The sequence below is a fragment of the Colias croceus genome, chromosome 15, assembly GCF_905220415.1.
Source record: "Colias croceus chromosome 15, ilColCroc2.1".
NCBI lineage: Eukaryota > Metazoa > Arthropoda > Insecta > Lepidoptera > Pieridae > Colias > Colias croceus.
Window position 1 is genome coordinate 5113191 of NC_059551.1, and position 19752 is coordinate 5132942.

The 19752-nt window shown below is 34.2% G+C and overlaps 4 protein-coding genes across 4 annotated transcripts; 2 read left to right on the forward strand and 2 right to left on the reverse strand.

Annotated features, from left to right (window-relative positions):
- Positions 1 to 1381: 1381 nt before the first annotated feature.
- On the forward strand, positions 1382 to 3988 carry LOC123697702 (troponin C). The gene is made up of 5 exons (XM_045644233.1): positions 1382 to 1521; positions 1790 to 1961; positions 2832 to 2934; positions 3296 to 3444; positions 3619 to 3988. Exons 1-5 carry the CDS (start codon positions 1519 to 1521, stop codon positions 3645 to 3647), a joined length of 456 nt encoding a protein of 151 aa, XP_045500189.1. The 5' UTR covers positions 1382 to 1518; the 3' UTR covers positions 3648 to 3988.
- A 1427-nt stretch (positions 3989 to 5415) lies between these two features.
- LOC123697703 (arylphorin subunit alpha-like) lies at positions 5416 to 8473 on the forward strand. The gene is made up of 5 exons (XM_045644235.1): positions 5416 to 5616; positions 5898 to 6007; positions 6100 to 6912; positions 7133 to 7278; positions 7558 to 8473. Exons 1-5 carry the CDS (start codon positions 5502 to 5504, stop codon positions 8378 to 8380), a joined length of 2007 nt encoding a protein of 668 aa, XP_045500191.1. The 5' UTR covers positions 5416 to 5501; the 3' UTR covers positions 8381 to 8473.
- On the reverse strand, positions 8467 to 17068 carry LOC123697704 (arylphorin subunit alpha-like). Its single transcript, XM_045644236.1, has 8 exons — positions 17005 to 17068; positions 16752 to 16918; positions 13618 to 14449; positions 11332 to 11458; positions 10878 to 11011; positions 9833 to 10657; positions 9579 to 9745; positions 8467 to 9422 (listed from the first exon to the last, which is right to left on the reverse strand). The coding sequence occupies exons 2-8, from the start codon at positions 16910 to 16912 to the stop codon at positions 8549 to 8551; spliced, it is 3120 nt and encodes a 1039-aa protein (XP_045500192.1). The 5' UTR covers positions 16913 to 16918; positions 17005 to 17068; the 3' UTR covers positions 8467 to 8548.
- On the reverse strand, positions 16981 to 18652 carry LOC123698206 (arylphorin subunit alpha-like). Its single transcript, XM_045644793.1, has 3 exons — positions 18553 to 18652; positions 18019 to 18152; positions 16981 to 17829 (listed from the first exon to the last, which is right to left on the reverse strand). The coding sequence occupies exons 1-3, from the start codon at positions 18650 to 18652 to the stop codon at positions 16981 to 16983; spliced, it is 1083 nt and encodes a 360-aa protein (XP_045500749.1).
- Between the last annotated feature and the right edge of the window lie 1100 nt (positions 18653 to 19752).

Here is a 19752-nt window from a genome sequence, read left to right on the forward strand (position 1 = left end):
TCACTACGGTTTCGCGCGTCGAACACGTGGGCGCAGTCGAGGGCTTCGCATATTGTCTGCCGCAACTCGCAAGCACACAAAAATTATAGCCGATCACCGACGAATGACGATCTATATGTGCGCGGACGCGGCGCCGTATAACCCGTTGCACGCGCCAGTGAGAGAGCTACCGTACAACGTGACGCATTTCTTCGTTTTCCTAATCTGCTAGAGCGACAATTGATATATTTTCAGATTCCACATTAGTGTCAATGTTCTTGACGTTTTGGCAACCGTAAACGAGATCATTAAAATTATATCGTGCACTATTGTCGCGGATTCGCAGGTTAATTAATTACGTAGGTAATATAATGTGAATCCGCACAGGCACTCGTACATTTGTTTCTTTTATGTTCTATTATGAGATTTTATGTCGTCTTTAATGTTCATGGCATGTCGGCGGTATGCCGATATGAATTACAATGTTTTAAAAACACACTTGCAAGCGTCTGTAACGCGGCCACATTCTTGTTTGTTGTCATAATATTATCACTGTTTTAACGAGCTATAAACAAAAACTAATTATAAGTTATAGAAGATCCCTTGTATGACACTGGAAAAACGTTAACAAAAATATATATTTGAATTGTGATAGAAATTCAATCCAACGTTGAGAATTAAAAATAAATTGAATACACGCAATAAAGGTTAACGATTTCTGGAAATCACACGCTTTTTCCTAACGTCTGTGTTGTGACGTTACAATGAAAATATTTTTATTGGAGCAGATATTCTTCAAATTTAAAGGCATTTCCTGCAATGAATTGGGAAATAACAATAGTGCTTGTCCGGATGTCTGTGAAATGTTTAATCTCAAGTCAAGAACATCGGCATCAATAATATTTCACGTGCAAGGTTATAGCTATGTGTTAAACTGTTTATTACCAAAATATCTTTACATCATCGATCATTCAAGGATTGAAGTATCCACTTAGGAGAGTATCTTTGAAGTTAAAACTAAATGAATGGTCATAAATTTGCATAATACAGTCAGTAAAATATACTTCTAAATAAAAGGTTGAGTAGCTAAACTCAGCAATAGAATTTACAAAAAAATTCATAAAAAAAATTGATAACCATGGAGCTATAAACTATAAAGTAATCGATCAAATAAATCTCATATAATTGTACGAATTCGATAATTAGATAAGTAACCTTTACAATGTGGTTCCACCGTTAATGGTTAGTGCACTGGCATGGCGCCAGTAGAATCTAATGCCGATAAATTATACAAAAATTATGACAACTCGTTTCCTGTGGTTGCATTATTTTCATCGAGTGACGTTTCCCGGTGACGAATTAAACGTCACGAGGAGACTGCGAATGAAGACACTGATAGTTTTTTTTACTTATTTTCGTATTCCCGAGTAGTTCGGCGATCGTCTATAAATAAGGGTGGCAGATGAATGTAAAATTCAGTGTAACAACACTCGCACTCAGATTCGGTTCTTGTTACGACAGTTAAATCTTTAAAACAAAATGGTGAGCATTAATTTAAGGATGGTGTTATAAGTGACAGTGGATTGAAGTGTTCGAAGCAGTGCCTTACTGGAATTGACTTACGATCGATGTGATTGAATTCAAAAAAGATTATCGAAAGAAATTATTGACATTAATTAACATTATAATCAAAAGATAGCAGTTAACTGTTATCTAGTTTATCTAACTCTTTCGTTATCTAGATAATCATATTCTTAACTTATTTTACTTTACAAGAGCAGGCCTTTAATGTTATATTATTAATCCTTAGGACACAGACGATGACCAGAAAATGGCCATGCTGCGCAAAGCCTTCCAGATGTTCGACACAGCCAAGACAGGATACATTGAAGTCCTGAAAATCTCCACAATTCTTAACACTATGGGTCAGCTCTTTGATGACGCTGAACTGCAGGAACTCATTGATGAGAATGACCCAGATGGTAAGTTATTAAGCCAGAACAATCTCTCATATCTAATTATAAGGATGGTAGATCGGAAGGATCTCGTTAGAAATGCCACTTGACCCACATTAACTGACTTGCATTTTTATATAGCTGACTTCCTGCAAAACTTTATGAAGCAAGAGTCAAGAATGACCTACAAAATAAATGGAAAATAATGTCATTGATGATAAAAACGAACACATGGTTCAAATAAAATAAACTCTTTGAAAAAAAAGGAGTATTTCTTATAAGTAATTAAATAAGTTATTTAGACATTTTTTGGGATTTCTTTTGTCAATTTATAGTCACAATTTATTTACTAGGTAGTAATAAATTAAATAGACATGTTAAATATTTCCTGCGTATGAATTTTTACTGCGCGTTAAAATCTCACTTATCTAACTCAGCGACGCTTTAATGAGTCTATTTTAGAACTGGACCGTGTCTATTCAGGATTCCTGTGGAACATGTCACTACTCGCTAAACGATATGTTCATTTTATTTTTTTAGTTTTCTGAATCAGCTCCAGTTATTTTCATTTATTTTAATAGACTTAATAAGTACCGTTCTCACTTAAATTATTTTAGATGTTCAAAATGATTAAAATAATAATTAATAAATATTTAAACAGCAAAAAGGAGATTTTTTAATGATAAAAAAGACCACGAGGCGGGATATTATTTATATTCTTTAAAAATTTCTCATTTATAAAGCATTTGAATGCTATAAAACAAATACCTATCAAATGACGCAAAAAGCTGTTTAAAAATTGTTAATTCTTTCATATCAATTCCTTCGGCATCTTTATAACATATTCAGACACGTGTTTGTTCCTTTATATTTATGTTTATTATTTGTTTTATACAGCTACCGGCAAAATCAATTTTGATGGATTCTGTAACATTGCCTCTCACTTCCTTGAAGAAGAGGACGCAGAAGCTATGCAACAAGAACTGAAAGAAGCTTTCAGGTAAATATAAACAGATATTATTGATACTAAATGCAACTAACTCTATTGCATATGGCATAAGTTCCAATTCAGATCAATTTATAATACATTAGGCAATCCTATTTTGATGTAATTGTGAGAAACTATATCCATATAAGTACCTAAATAGAGTTTGCAATGTAAAGTACTATTAAAATCGAACCTTAGTTATAGAATTAGAATCATCAGAATTTACCTTCCATTAGATGTTTCCGTAATATTGATTTAATAATAACCACGAGAAACAGGCAAAAATGTTTACATACCTTAACCTTATTAAAGCATTCTTCAATAGCTACATGGCTAAATTGCAAAACAAATAAATAAATCATCCCTATTAAAGGTTATACGACCGTGAAGGAAACGGTTACATCACCACTTCAACCCTGAAGGAAATTTTGGCTGCTCTGGACGACAAATTGAGCAGCTCTGACTTAGACGGCATCATTGCTGAAATTGACACTGATGGTTCGGGAACCGTCGACTTCGATGGTAAGGCATTTAAAGTTATCTTTAGTAAATAAATAATAAATCAGGATTCTCTGAAGATATTGATGATTTTATAGTTCTTATAGCGAAGCTTTACAAAGCTGTAATCTTTGGATTTAAATTACTAAAAGCTCTGATTTTAATTTTTTTCTAATAAATATGTTTTCTTCTTTACAGAGTTCATGGAGATGATGACTGGCGATTAAATTATTATTTTACATAATATAGTATTATTTTATTAGGAATCTATTGTATATTTACTATGATTTTAAGTCTTTCTTAGTACAAAACAAATAAACAATGCGGTATTAGCATGCCTGCACATTTTCTTTTCTATCTTATAGATAGGCTAGTTGTGTTCGTTTTTAGGATTATTTTGGAATAATTCGTTCAAACGTACTTAAATCATATGCTAATATTTATAACGCATTGTATGTCAAGACAATATAAATATATATAACTGTACGTAAACTCATTTTATTTATGGAATACCAAAGCTACATTTTAAGAATGTTTTATACGTGGTGAAATAAATTATTTATACTGATATCGTTTTTCATTCAAGCCTTGACCATTTTCTTAATTCAGTAATTCACATACCAGACAGAACATCTATTTACAATAAGTGATAAATTATAAACAATATTTTATTTTCAAAGTATGAATAACTATTAAAATTATAAACTTTATACCCGATAGAGGTACCCTAAACAAATAAATCTATTGAAACAACTTAAACAACGACATATTTAAACAATATGATTGTTTATTTTCCACAGGGCTGATTTTTCAATCCTTGGTTAAAACTTATTCGTAGAATAACGTATTAAACTACCATTTATAAAATGTATTCTAATTGCCATTATTTTAATATTATCGTGTAATACTTTATTGGACGGGTAAGTTTTATCCAAGGATTGAAAAATCGGCTCACACTAGAATTATTAATAAAATACGCTTCCCGATCAACATTAAATAACATGATAATAAGAAAGTTTAAAAACAACTGAATTAAACGCTGATTGATTTTGATATATTATGTTACCTTCGATTTACATTCAGATAATATTTACCTTTGAAAATATGGATCCCTTTTTTAATTTTCGATATACATACATATAAACTAAGCCTTGTTGGTACCAATAAATTGAATTTTATGTGCTACAATGACAGATTGAATTGAATTTAAAATAATAGGTAATTAATTTCAAGGTTAATTTTCAAATGACAAATTAAACTTCTCTTGCCCATTAAAATAACAACTTGTACATAAAAGACAATTGTTTAATATTTTTGGTTCATTTAAATTATTTATCATTTGTTGACAGTACGAATTAAAATTTGTATCTAAAAGATGCAATCAAGATTTACACAACGTAATAGTCGCTTATAAACGACAAATTACCACAGGACCAAAATTAGACCTGAGATACAATTGGAAAATTGTCCAATTGGATTTTGTTTCCTTACAGAACATAACGGTTGTACACGTCCATGCAAAATATAATTTATCCATACTGTTATTTAGCTTGATATTTTATACTAGGAAATAAAACTTATGGATGTCGCTGTTATCTGGTTGAATCTGCCATTTGGTTGAATGACTAGCGCCTTCATTAAATGACGACATTTAATTGAATGACTAAAGGACAATTCGTCAAGTTGATTAATGTAACGTTCAACGTCTTGACCTGATCCTTGGTAAGGATAAGGGGAAGGGTTAGGTTGCAAACTTTTGAGAACAACGAACATAATTATATATTTCATTATATCTCTATAAAGAGAATATTTTTACAGTCAGGTTAAGAATTCGACAAAAAATGAGAAACACATGTTACATATTTTACTGTTTACTGTTTTTTCCTTGGAAATAATGGATTATGTAATATACTTGATATTTTGCGATGCATTAGATACTCTCCGCGAGTGTACGAGTATTATTCCTATTAAAACGACCCCAGGATTTCAATTGACCGCACAGAAACAGTAACACGTTGAGTTGCATATAAGAGTTGTTTACTATTTTCTAAATTCAGTGGTGAAAAGCCAATACAATTGTCATGTGGCAAGGCTATTTGTTGAAAATGTTCCTGTGGCTGTTCTTCCTGGGGCAAATTTTAACGGTCCCTGTTCCCAGCAAGTCTATGGAATTTGCGGGGATATTAGGCGAAGGAGGTGAGTAATTAACTATGTTGAGTGAATAGATCCACAGTTATAGGATTTTAAATCAAAATCTTCCTTAATTCATTGATTACTTTCAATTTATATTTTTTATGATATGCACAAGGTGACATTTGCCTCAATTAACTTTATGTTCGATCATTTCCCCTTTTTTATTATTTTAACTATTCTTTACATAATACTGGCTACAAAAAGCTCTTTAATGTATGCCATATTTCTATCTTTTTAAAACATCTAATCTATTTGTAAGTTTTTAACGTATTTTTCCTTTTCAGAACTTTTTAAGAATATAGAGCAATCACTAAAGTTCATCGTACCCGGCTTTTTGAATTCGGAATCGCAAAACTCTTATAATAATTTACGCCTAGTAGAATTATTTGGCCAGGTATAAAAATAGCATATTTTTTTAGCATACTTATGAGATATTTTTTGTCATAAATTTTATGGTTATTTTATAAAGTTTTATTTATTTTTTAGGAAGATGAAAATTTTAAGATTCTCCTTAAGCATGTTGAAAATGGGCATGCCATGAAGGGACTAACATTTAATATATATGATGATAACATGAGAGACGCGACTATAGCATTATTTAGAATCTTTCAAAAAGTTGACAAAGAAAATTTATATATTATTCGCGACTGGGCACGTGATAATATCAACAAAGACATGCTTGATTATGCCTGGCGATTAATTTCACTGTATAGAATTGACGCATATTCAAAAGAATATGATCCACCCTTCATTGTTAATCCCAACTACTACATAAACAGTGATGCCATCATAAAAGCATTCCAATTAAAAAGTAAAAATGACAAGTTTGATGCTGCAGAAGCAAAAATAAATGAAATATATAAAGAAAACGACGAAATTATTATTAATGCAAACTATTCGAGTTGGAATTTGATAAATGATGCGTGCGTAGGAGATGTGGAGTATTTTAGGGAGGACATTGGATTGAATTCTTATTATTATGGAGTCCATCTTAAATTTCCATTTTGGATTAGCAATGATGAACTCTCGGGAGTGGATCCAAGATATGCTGAACAATATTATTATATTCACCAGCAGCTTCTAGCAAGATACAATTTAGAGAAGGAACATTTACGCGTTCGAAATGCGTCCAGCGAGTCTCATTGTTTCCGAGATTATAATCCCTATTTACTGCATGATAATGGACTTCCGTTCCCCACAAGATCTTCAATTTTGCCGCAATGGAGTGATGACCAGGCTCGCATCAAAGCAATAGATATAGCAATAAGAGAATGCATTTCTAGAGGAGTAATTTACATGGTATGTTTTATTGTTTTAAAAGTGAGAAACAACTTGCTGAAACCTTAAATTTTGCTTTTCTTTTAAGTAAATATTTTTTTATGTTATATAAAAAAATTGTTGCCTAGATTCAGTACATTCAGGTCAGAAGCCACATTCACAACTGATACAGTAGTTAATAAAAATAATTATATTAAAAATATATTATTTGTTCAATTATGAGTATTTTTACATATTTCAGGACAACGGGACTAAAATTTCATTGACAGAGGACAATTACATTGATTTGTTGGCAAAATTAATAAGAGCCAATTTCGAAGGTGTAGAAACGGCTAAAATTGTCAAATCACTTTTTGGATATGGAGGAAGTGGCTTTCCCAAAGACAGGTAATTTATGAATGCTTTATTCAATACTTATCATCAAAAATTTTAAGTAAGTGTAAGTATTGAAATGTCGAGTATTAGAACAAACCGAGTAAGTTATAAGAGATTTAAATTATAATAACTTTAAAAATAATAAGAGCACATTTAGCAACAAATAAGGTTAACAATTTGGTTTATGGAATGTAAAACTATATAACTACTATTTTAGCAGTACACAACAAAATTTAAAGTTCGTTGCTTTTTTTTTACAATTGATGTACTAAAAATAACATTTATTTTCAGATATAATCCATCCCCATCTGTACTACACAACCCTCAAACAACTTTACGAGATCCGCTATACTGGCAGATGATTCATGTACTACTTAAATATTTTAAAGAATTTTCAAGTACTCTTGAACCCTTCGATTTTTCAAAATACGAAACAGACAATATCAATATTATTGATACAAGTTTTGATAAAATAACAACGTATTTTGATTACTATCAAATGAGCTTAATGAAACTGTTTCACAATGATGATAATATATTGAAGAATTCTAAAATAATGTATTCAGCAAGACAGAAAAGACTGAAACATTCACCGTTTACATTTAACTTTACTATTGAATCTAAAATAAATGACAATGCTATAGTCAAATTATTTTTAGGCCCCGAATGTGATCAAAATGAGTGCTGGGAAAAGCATTCGAAATTTTATGAATTAGATTCGTTCCTATTTAAACTTAAAAAAGGCTTAAATGTTATTAGTTGGAACCCTTTAACATCGGAAAAATTTTCATTTGATGATTATTATAACAAGAATCTAGTGTACGCAAAGAAAAATAAGTTTAATCTTTCTATGTTTCCAGAAAATTTAATTTTACCGAAGGGCTTAGAAGAGGGGTTAAATATGACTTTATTTGCTATCGTAATACCTTCTGATGATTCCTATAATAGTAGTGAAGTTAATCTGAATCCTTTGCCTTTAGGATTCCCTTTTCATAGACAAGCTCTAATCGATGAAAAGTCAAAAGCAAGTAATTATTTCTTTAAAAAAATTTCAATATATCATCAAAAGATTACTAGTAATTATTTAGGTTACTTTTCCGACAACTTACATTGATTTCTTAGAGTTACTTATAAATAAGCTTAGCTATTTGATTAATATGAATGAATTATGTGAACCAGGATAAAATAAAATAAAATATAAATAGTTTAATATTGTTTTATTTATACATACATTAAATAAAAATTGAAATAATAATAATATAAATCACTTTTCTCTCTCCTTTTAGTGTTTCTTAACTTCGATAAGAGGAACAGTGTTACAAGGGTAGAGCTCTCCCTCGTGGTACACGCGAACATCCTCGAAGAACATGTTGGGTTGCTTGAAGTAGACCTCATTGACTGGGCGGTCCAGAGGGTAGCCCAGAGGCTTATTGTCGTTGGCAAATACCTTGATGGATTCGACTTGCTTAGCAGACTGTTGATAGGGGTACGCAACGACGAAGATCTGGAATGGATAACCTCCCTTGTTACCCTTAGGCAGAACAAGACGTTCTGGGAATGCACCAGGCTTAACAGACATGTCGACGGGTACTTTGCCTTCTCCAAGCATCTTGAGTACTTCGCGGACGGGGGCGGAGTCTTGCCTTACGTAGTAGAAGTCAGAGGATTTACGCTCAATCTTGTTTTGTCCCTTGCTAAGCTTCTGCACGAACCAGTCCAACTCAACGAAGTTCATCCAGTTGTTTTCAAGAGAGATGGGATAACCTTGGCTGTTGTATTTAGGCCCAAAGAAGATCTTGAATACGGCTTCGCCTTCAACATCAGATTTAACATCAATGGATACGGAGAACGATTTGTGGTTAAGACGTGGTTGGCGGACAACAAAGAAGGGGAAGTTGCTAGATTTCAGTTCCTCTTGGCTTAAGCAAACAGCGTTGTTTACATCGAAATCGTAGTAGTCAAAGTAAGTGACCAGTTTGTCGACCTTAACGTCGTTGATCTTGACTCCAGCGTAGTGAAGAACTTCTTGGGTGTATGGAGCCAGGGATTTTTTGAACTCGATAAAGTATTTTAAGATCTTGCTGTAAAGCTGGTAGAATACTGGGTCACGAAGAGATGATTGGTAGAAGTCCAGTGCACTTGGGAGGAAGTTGTATCTGAAAATGGTTAATAGGGTTAATATTACAATCCTTATTCACTTATTTGTTATTACTGTTTTAAAAATAATGTTTATATATAAATACTATTTTAAAATTCTTATTTATTTTAGAATTAGCACGTGATGATTTAGTATCAATAGCTTAATTACTTACTTTTCAAAAGATTGAGGAGCAGCACCCAAAATGTAACGAGCGATTCCTTCATAACTGTATGGATATTTCCAGGGACCAATTTTAGCGGCAAAGTCAGCATTGCCTTGCCAGAAGTTTCCAATAAAGTTGACAGATTTGACGTCTTTTTTTTCGGCTTCCATGTTGTACTGTTAAACAGAAAATAAACATCTAAGTATTTTAAAAAAATTCGTTATTTCTCAATAATATTTTCATTTAATTAATGCAATATTTACATTGAATTGGCCTTCTTGGACGTACTGAATGAAGCTCTGTTCGTAAGCTTTAAGCACTTGCAGTTCCTTGACTTGGGATTCGTAAGGAATTTGGTAGTATTTAGGTCTTTGAACAAAGTTGTTGTAGTATTTCATCATTGGCCTGTAACCAGATACAATTTGCTTGTCCCATGCGAATTCAGGAATTTCACCAATACCGTTTGATAGACGCTCAAGGTAGTAGCGAGCCAAGAGTTGTTGGTAGAAGTAGTAGTAGATCTCGCCACGGTGATCCTTCAGAGCGGGCTGTACGTCGCTCTCCAACCAGAATGGGAAGAAAGCGTGGAAGTAGTAGTAGTAAGCGTTAAGACCAATATCTTCAGTGAAGTACGAAATCTTGTGTTCTTCATTAGTGTAGGAGAAGTAGTTAGAGTAGCGAACGTAGAAGACGTATTTGTCGTTTTCTTGGACAACATCGTATTCGGATCCGAATTCAACTGGGTTGATGCCTTTTTCCATCCTGACGCGGTTGATTTTGTTCCAAACATCAACGTTGGTGAAGAGTTCAGGGTAGGCTTCATAAGGAGCTGGGAGAACAACTCCCTTTGTGTCGGGACGGTGGAGCACAGCAATGTAGTAAGCATACAAGAATTGGCCTTCGTTCAAGTAGACGCGGGCGAAAGCGGCAGTCTTGTAGAAGACGTCGAAGTCCTTAGCGTAGTAAAACACGTGGAACAAAGCTACAGCTTCTTGTTTGGATTTCTCGTTGAAGATCGAGAAAGGAATGTTCTTGGGGAGGAATCCCACTTTCCATAAGTTCAAGAATTCTTGAACAGCTTTTTGGTTCTGAAATGTACGAAAATAAGTGACTTTAACATTTAAAAAATCCGAAATAAGAGATTTATAACATAATATGTACCATGTTTTCTTAAGGTGAGCATAAATTTAATTTATTTTACATAGTATCTATTTCATTTCCTTAAATCTTTATTACAAAACAGAAAAGTAGGCACGTTTATTTTAAAACCTTGAATTTTGAATTTGCCAATATACCATATTTACTCACAGTGTAATCACCAATGTGTGCTCCGATGTCATAGTCCTTTCCGATTTTGTAGTATTCAGCTTCAGGGTTCAGTTGGCTGCTATGGTACAGAAGCTTCAAAAGTTGTTGTTGCCTCACAACGAAGTCATTGTCAACTGTAAACAAGGAAAATGGCAATTTGGAACTAAAAATCGGTATTATATTATTTTTAGAGATATTATGAATATATATTGAATTTTTTATGGAGTATGGAATTTGTATAAATAAAAATCTATGACAATTTAGAGACTAATAAAACGAAATGTATTTAAAGATAGCGAATTTTACAAACACTTTAACAATAACAAGTATTACCTACATACAAAAGCAGATTGTAACAATAGGTTAATAATAATTAAGGTTTATTTAAAAATTAATAAAGTGCATAATATTAAAAAATTCATCATTGATCATATAAGAAAGAGAAATATATTACCTTTCTTCACCTTGTAGTCGACAGAGGATTTCTGTGGGACTACAATGCTCCCGGCTAAAGCCAGGGCCACCAAACTCGCTAGGACCAAGACAGTCTTCATGGTTGCCAGACCGAACGGTAACTGTGCCTTATCCCTCAGAAGATGCACTTTTTATACTAAATGCAGCTGCTCCTTATCTCATGCAGATATGTTTTATATTTGGGGTTATTCTTTATCGGATATTAAAATTTATTTATATCATGAGAGGTGCCGATTAAAGATTTGTTTATGAAAGAACGAGAACTTTAATAATATTATTTAAATGCATTTGATATTAATTGGGAAAATAGTTCTGGAAGTTTCGAAAAATACTTGTAACATTTAGATATTATTTTACTTCATTAAATAGAAATTTTTCATGTAGGTATAAATTTTATATAGCGTATCAATTATGTACTTAAATAAGCTTGAACTGAGGATATACAAACAGTCGGGACAATTCCAATTGGTATGTTATTTTTAAGCTTTATAGAGACAGCGTTTAAATGTGTACATATCTATTATCTATACTAATATTATAAAGAGGAAAGGTTTGTAATTATGTATGTATGTATGGTTTTCACGCAAAAACTACTGGACCGATTTCGAAAATTCTTTCACCATTAGAAAGCTGCATCTTCACTGAGCAACATAGGCTAGGTTTTATCCAGGAAATCTCACGGTAACGGGAACTATGTGGGTTTTTCTATGAAAACGCGGGCGAAGCCGCAGGCGGAAAGCTAGTGAAGTATAATCAGCATGTGTCAGTTATTCTGATGTAGAGCCTATGACTTTTTATAAACTTCTAATATAGACGATGTGCCTTCATAACAGACTTGAGTTTAGAGCCATATTGAGCGTTTAGGTAGGTAGATTAGAGTATGCTTTGTTTGTTTGTTTGAACGCGCTAATTCCAGGAACTACTGGTCCGATTTGAAAAATTCTTTCGGCGTTAGATATCCCATTTATCGAAGGAGGCTATAGACTAAACATTATCATTACGCTAAAACCAACAGGAGCGGACACCCACGCGGGTGAAGCCGCGAAGCGCAGGTAGTAATTTAATAACTCTATTGCATTTCTGAGATTTTTATCAGAAAAGAATAAAGTCGATAGGACGCGGAATTCGAATTCACGTTATTTTCATTAACAGGGTAACGGATTCATAAATTTTCAAATGTTTATAAATAACATTGAATATCTTTAAAATAAATTTTAAAAATCTCTTGCATTTCGTCACAATATACCTAATAATTATAACGTCAATCCTTTTGCATTGTAGTCTATGCAAATTGCAAACATACTCACTTATGTGTCTCGTTATGTTAAAGTAGAGTAAAATGAAATAAAATCAATACATTTTAACTGCATCTAAATAAAATATTCGACAATTTTTAACATAACGAAGTAGACGAATTTAAGAAAGCATTATACTAAATTATTATCTGCCTACTTGTATTAAGCTTATCAGCTTTAAATGCTTCAGAAACTGTAAAAAACATAAAAGTAGTAAAACAGGCATGTAGAAGAACCAAAAGTACGACAGTGACATCTGCCAACCCACACTTGGCCGTCGTATATTATTTTCTTTTTCTCGGACCATACATAGATAAGCAGGTTTTGATAAGATTCATTTTTTCATAAGATTCAAATGAGACCCTAAACCATCATAAAAAAATCTACAAAATTGTTTTAAGTTATAAAAAATGAAGTTACACAAATACACAAGTAGACATTTAAATGACAGCCTACGTCTTTTTTTTAATTGATGAAAGGATAAGAATTTTGGAAAAATTACATCATTATATAATTGTCTCATAATTTATTATCGACATCTGTGATTACGTCTTATCATTTTACACCTTCATAAACTGTTACCTACTTGGGGAATTTTATCACTAACCTTTTGAACTTATTAAATTTAAACAAAAGATAATTCATTGTGCTTACAAGATAGAAAGATAATTATGATTCGTTGTTTATTTTCTTATCATTTATTAGGGTTCCGTACCGAAAGGGTAAAACGGGACTCTCTTGCATTGATTCATAAGATTGTTTATAAATAAGCTTAGCTATTAGATAAATATAAATAAATTTTGTGAATCAGGATTAAAAAAAAATAAATATAAAGAGTTAAATATTGTTTTATTTATACATACATTAAATAAAAATTGAAATAATAATAAAAATCACTTTTCTATCTCCTTTTAGTGTTTGTTAACTTCGTTATGATGAATGGTGTAGTAAGGAACATTGTACTCATAAGCGTAGAGTTCTCCCTCGTGGTACACGTGGACATCCTCGAAGAACATGTTGGGCTGCTTGAAGTAGACCTCGTTGACTGGGCGGTCCAGAGGGTAGCCCAGAGGCTTGTTGTCGTTGGCGAATACCTTGATGGATTCGACTTGCTTAGCAGACTGTTGATAGGGGTACGCAACGACGAAGATCTGGAATGGATAACCTCCCTTGTTACCTTTAGGTAGAACAAGACGTTCTGGGAATGCACCAGGCTTAACAGACATGTCGACGGGTACTTTGCCTTCTCCAAGCATCTTGAGTACTTCGCGGACGGGGGCGGAGTCTTGCCTTACGTAGTAGAAGTCAGAGGATTTACGCTCAATCTTGTTTTGTCCCTTGCTAAGCTTCTGCACGAACCAGTCCAACTCAACGAAGTTCATCCAGTTGTCTTCAAGAGAGATGGGGTAACCTTGGCTGCTGTATTTAGGTCCAAGGAAGATCTTGAATACGGCTTCGCCTTCAGCATCAGATTTAACATCAACGGATACGGAGAACGGTTTGTGGTTAAGACGTGGTTGGCGGACAACATAGAAGGGGAAGTTGCTAGATTTCAGTTCCTCTTGGCTTAAGCAAACAGCGTTGTTTACATCAAAATCGTAGTAGTCAAAGTAGGTGACCAGTTTGTCGACCTTAACGTCGTTGATCTTGACTCCAGCGTAGTGAAGAACTTCTTGGGTGTATGGAGCCAGGTATTTTTTGAACTCGATGAAGTATTTTAAAATCTTGCTATAAAGCTGGTAGAATACTGGGTCACGAAGAGATGTTTGGTAGAAGTCCAGTGCACTTGGGAGGAAGTTGTATCTGAAAATGGTTAAAAGATTTAATATTACAATCCTTATTCACTCATTTTTTATTACTGTTTTTTTAATTAATGTTTATATATCTATGTTTATATATCGATCTGCTGAGACCCGGTATCTATGAGTACGCAGACGATAGCACTGTTGTGGGGAGATACGCATCCAGCGCGCGAGCCAGTGCGTCACAAATCCAGTCGCTACGGTAGGCCATAGTCGAATGCATGAACTTGTCCTTACAGGCTGTCTTCGAGTGGAGCGAGGCCGATCTGGTCAAGTTCAACGCGACCAAGACTCAGGCGTGTCTATTCTCCGCAAAACGGAGTCCTTTCAACCTGACTCCGTCCTTCCAAGGTGTATCCGGGTCAATAACTGACCGCCTTGAGCTTCTTGGAATACATTGAATACAAAGCCCAAGTAGCCTCGAAAGCGCTTGGTATACTGGCGAAGGTGAGGCAGTATTTCAGTCCGTGACAATTGCTCAATCTCTACCAAGCACAAGTCCGTTCGTGCATGGAATACTGCACTCACCTCTGGAATGGATCTGCCAAGAACCAGCTGGAGACGCTTGAGGCGATAGAGAGGCGTAAAAAGAGGCTCATAAACGACGATGTGCTAGTAGGCAAAAAACTCAAGAGCCTCACTCATCGCCGCAGAGTGACAAGTCTATCGGTTTTTTACAGGATACACTTTGGAGAGTGCGCTGCGTAATAGCACGACCTAATTCCGCCATCTCCGTTTTTCCATCGTTCATCGAGGCACACAGATTCTAGGCATCGCCACATGGTTGACGTTCCATGTACCCGGACGAAGCGGTTCGGATTGTCATTCTTTATTCGAACCGCTTGGGCCTGGAACATGCTTCCTGAGTCTGTGTTCCCCGATGAGTACAATATGGGGGTCTTCAAGATGAGAGTGAACAGGTACATTCTAGGGTAGCACGCTCCATCTTAGGCCACATCTCAGCTTACCATCAGGCGAGCTCGTGGCCAAGCGCTCTCCTATCGCAGCATAAAAAAATATAAATACTATTTTAAAATTCTTATTTATTTTAGAACTAGCTATCCCGGCGAACTTTGTACCGCCCTGTCAATGAATGTTGTGTTACCTTTTAGCTGAACTAATTTAGGCTTTGATGAACATGTGGATGATACAGTGGGGTAACCATCGTTGCCTGTGATGGTTTCTGCTATCAATTTTCGTGGATACCTTTTCGTACACTTGCTGTCAACCATGCATGGTGTTTGGTGGTTGATGGTTACACACGGTCCATGAATTATATTCGTGATAACAACGTCATGTCGATCTGGTTTGATTTCAGGATTAGCAATCCCCACACACTCATATATTTTATCTGACCGAATTCTTTCGACTAACCAAATTAAAATGTGTGCATGCTGCAAGCCAGATTTTCGTCATTAGATTGAATACATCATCCATCATTGAATAATCGCAAAGATATGTTCTTTTAATGTAACTCATCAGTGATCGGATTTTTTGCTTGAAAACACGTGTGGTGATTTCGTGCCGATCACTTGATATTTGTCAGGGAAGCAACATTTGAATAATTTCCATCCATTTTGGATTACATATAAATGTAATGAATGGATCTGACCGACCATAATGACGAACATATTGTTATGTCCACGTTATGTCATTGCATATTGCACATATTTACTTGGGCTACCTGTGTATGTCGCCAGTAAAATAATCAATAGACCAAAATTTTCTTCATCTTCTTCTGTGCTAATTGCACGGCGTAAATGGATGCAATCTTCAAAACGCAATTTAACTTGTTTATAGCTACGCAATATTGTTGACACAGTCGACGAAATCGTAACAAATAATTGGAATATTTACATTTTTATAGATTTTTTTAAATAATTAATCGAACCAACCTTCTTGGTTAGTTCCCCCACCAAAAATACCTAATCAATTTTTGAAAGCACGCGTAAACACAAATATTTGAGGAATTTTTATGTATCTGCTTTAATGCACTTTTCAATAATTGATTTAAAAAAAATACAGACAATAGTTTATTCACCCTATTTTCTATTTAATTATTTTACACAAAATACATTTTTGAACGCATGAATGTCAAACAATATTTATTTGGAAAATATTTATTGATCTAGGTTTTATTGTTTTTAGGATTTATTCTGCTATTCTACGCGGACAAATCCAACAAATCTAAAACCATGAGAATTGGTTCAGCAGATCTCGAGTTATAAGTAAAAACATACAAAAAAAAATTATTTATATAGATTAGCACGTGATTATTTAGTATCAATAACTTAATTACTTACTTTTCAAAAGATTGAGGAGCAGCACTCAAAACGTAACGAGCGATTCCTTCATAGCTGTATGAATATTTCCAGGGACCAATTTTAGCGACAAAGTCAGCATTGCCTTGCCAGAAGTTTCCAACAAAGTTGACAGATTTGACGTCTTTTTTTTCGGCTTCCATGTTGTACTGTTAACAGAAAATAAATATCAAAGTATTTTAAATAAATTTGTTATTTCATAATAATACTTTCAACTAATTAATGCAATATTTACATTGAATTGGCCTTCTTGGACGTACTGAATGAAGCTCTGTTCGTAAGCTTTAAGTACTTGCAGTTCCTTGACTTGGGATTCGTAAGGAATTTGGTAGTATTTAGGTCTTTGAACAAAGTTGTTGTAGTATTTCATCATTGGCCTGTAACCAGGTACAATTTGCTTGTCCCATGCGAATTCAGGAATTTCACCAATACCGTTTGATAGACGCTCAAGGTAGTAGCGAGCCAAGAGTTGTTGGTAGAAGTAGTAGTAGATCTCGCCACGGTGATCCTTCAGAGCGGGCTGTACGTCGCTCTCCAACCAGAATGGGAAGAAAGCGTGGAAGTAGTAGTAGTAAGCGTTAAGACCAATATCTTCAGTGAAGTACGAAATCTTGTGTTCTTCACCAGGGTAGGTAAAGTAGTCAGAGTAGTTAGCGTAGAAGACGTATTTGTCGTTTTCTTGGACAACACCGTATTCGGATCCGAATTCAACTGGGTTGATGCCTTTTTCCATCCTGACGCGATTGATTTTGTACCAAACATCAACGTTGGTGAAGAGTTCAGGGTAGGCTTCATAAGGAGCTGGGAGAACAACTCCCTTTGTGTCGGGACGGTGGAGCACAGCAATGTAGTAAGCATACAAGAATTGGCCTTCGTTCAAGTAGACGCGGGTAAAAGCGGCAGTCTTGTAGAAGACGTTGAAGTCCTTAGCGTAGTAAAACACGTGGAACAAAGCTACGGCTTCTTGTTTGGATTTCTCGTTGAAGATCGAGAAAGGAATGTTCTTGGGGAGGAATCCCACTTTCCATAAGTTCAAGAATTCTTGAACAGCTTTTTGGTTCTGAAATGTACGAAAATAAGTGACTTTAACATTTAAAAAATCCAAAATAAGAGATTTATAACATAATGTGTATCATGTTTTCTTAAGGTGAGCATTTCCTTAAATCTTTATTACAAAACAGAAAAGTAGGCACGGTAATTTTAAAACTTTGAATTTTGAATTTGCCAATTATATACCATATTTACTCACCGTGTAATCACCAATGTGTGCTTCGATGTCATAGTCCTTTCCGATTTTGTAGTATTCAGCTTCAGGGTTCAGTTGGCTGCTGTGGTACAAAAGCTTCAAAAGTTGTTGTTGCCTCACAACGAAGTCATTGTCAACTGTAAACAAGGAAAATGGCAATTTGGAACTAAAAATCGGTATTATATTATTTTTAGAGACATTATGAATTTATATTGAATTTTTATGGAGTTTAATTTGTATAAATAAAAATCTATGACAATTTAGAGACTTTAACAAAACAAAATGTATTTAAAGATAGCGATTTTTACAAACACTTTAACAAAAACAAGTATTTCCTACATACAAAAGCAGAGTGTAACATTAGGTTCATAATAATTAAGGTCTATTTAATAATTAACTCATTGAGCCCCGAGCGGCCCGATCTGACCACGACACAATAGATTTTCTATTGTGTCTGTGATTCCGGAGGCTGAGTTATTAATGAAGTGAATATTAAAAACTTCATCATTGATCATATAAGACAGAGAAATAGATTACCTTTTTTCACCTTGTAGTCGACAGAGGATTTCTGTGGAACTACAATGCTCCCGGCTAAAGCTAGGGCCACCAAACTCGCTAGGACCAAGACAGTCTTCATGGTTGCCAGACCGAACGGTAACTGTACCTTATCCCTCAGAAGATGCACTTTTTATACTAAATGCAGCTGCTCCTTATCTCATGCAGATATGTTTATTTGGGTTATTCTTTATCGGTTATTAAAATTTATTTATATCGTGAAAGGTGCCAAATGCCATTAGTTTATAAAAGTAAGTGAACTTTAATACGATATTTTTAATTTAAATGCATTTGATATTAATTGGGAAAATAGTTCTGGAAGTTTCGAAAAATGCTTAAAACATCTAAATAATATTATTTTACTTAATTAAATAAAAAATGTTTAATTAGGTAATTAAATTTTATATAGCGTATGTATCAATTATGTACTTAAAATAAGCTTGAAACGAGGATAAACAAACAGTCGGGACAATTCCAATTGGTATCTTATTTTAAGCTTTATAGAGACATCGTGTAAATGTGTATTGAGTATAGTCAGCATGTGTATTTGTGTAAGTTATTCTTATGTAGAGCCTATGACTTTTTATAAACTTCGAGTTAACTCCTACATTTCAGAATGAAGATACTAAAGTAGCTGACCATATCGACCTGTTAGGTGTAACTCTGTCATCGAATCTTAACTTCGGTACTTTCATCGAATCCAAAGCTCGATTGGCCGCAAAAAAGCTCGGCATTTTATCTAAGGTCAGGCTGTATTTCACACCGGAACAGCTTCTAAAACTAAATAAATAATAAAATAAGTTCGATCGTGTGTACTTAAGCAATTTAGGGGCTGGGTCTGCGAAGACGCATCTGGGAGCATTGGATTTGGTGGAAAGACCAGCTGTTAGGCTGATAGCGGACGCGAATTTGACCAAGAGTAAACTTCTTAGTCTTGATCACAGACGTAAGATTTCGTGTCTTTCAGTTTTCTACCGCTTGCACTTTGGCTAATGTTCTGCTTAACTGCACGCTCTCAAAAGTGAATAGGCTTTATCACTACTTACCATGGTGCAGTCAAATGCCTGGCTATTTCTAAAAAAAAATGTTTTAAGAAAGGATAAAGTCGATAGGACGCGGAATTCGAATTCACGTTATTTTCATTAACAGGGTAACGGATTCATAAATTTTCAAATGTTTATA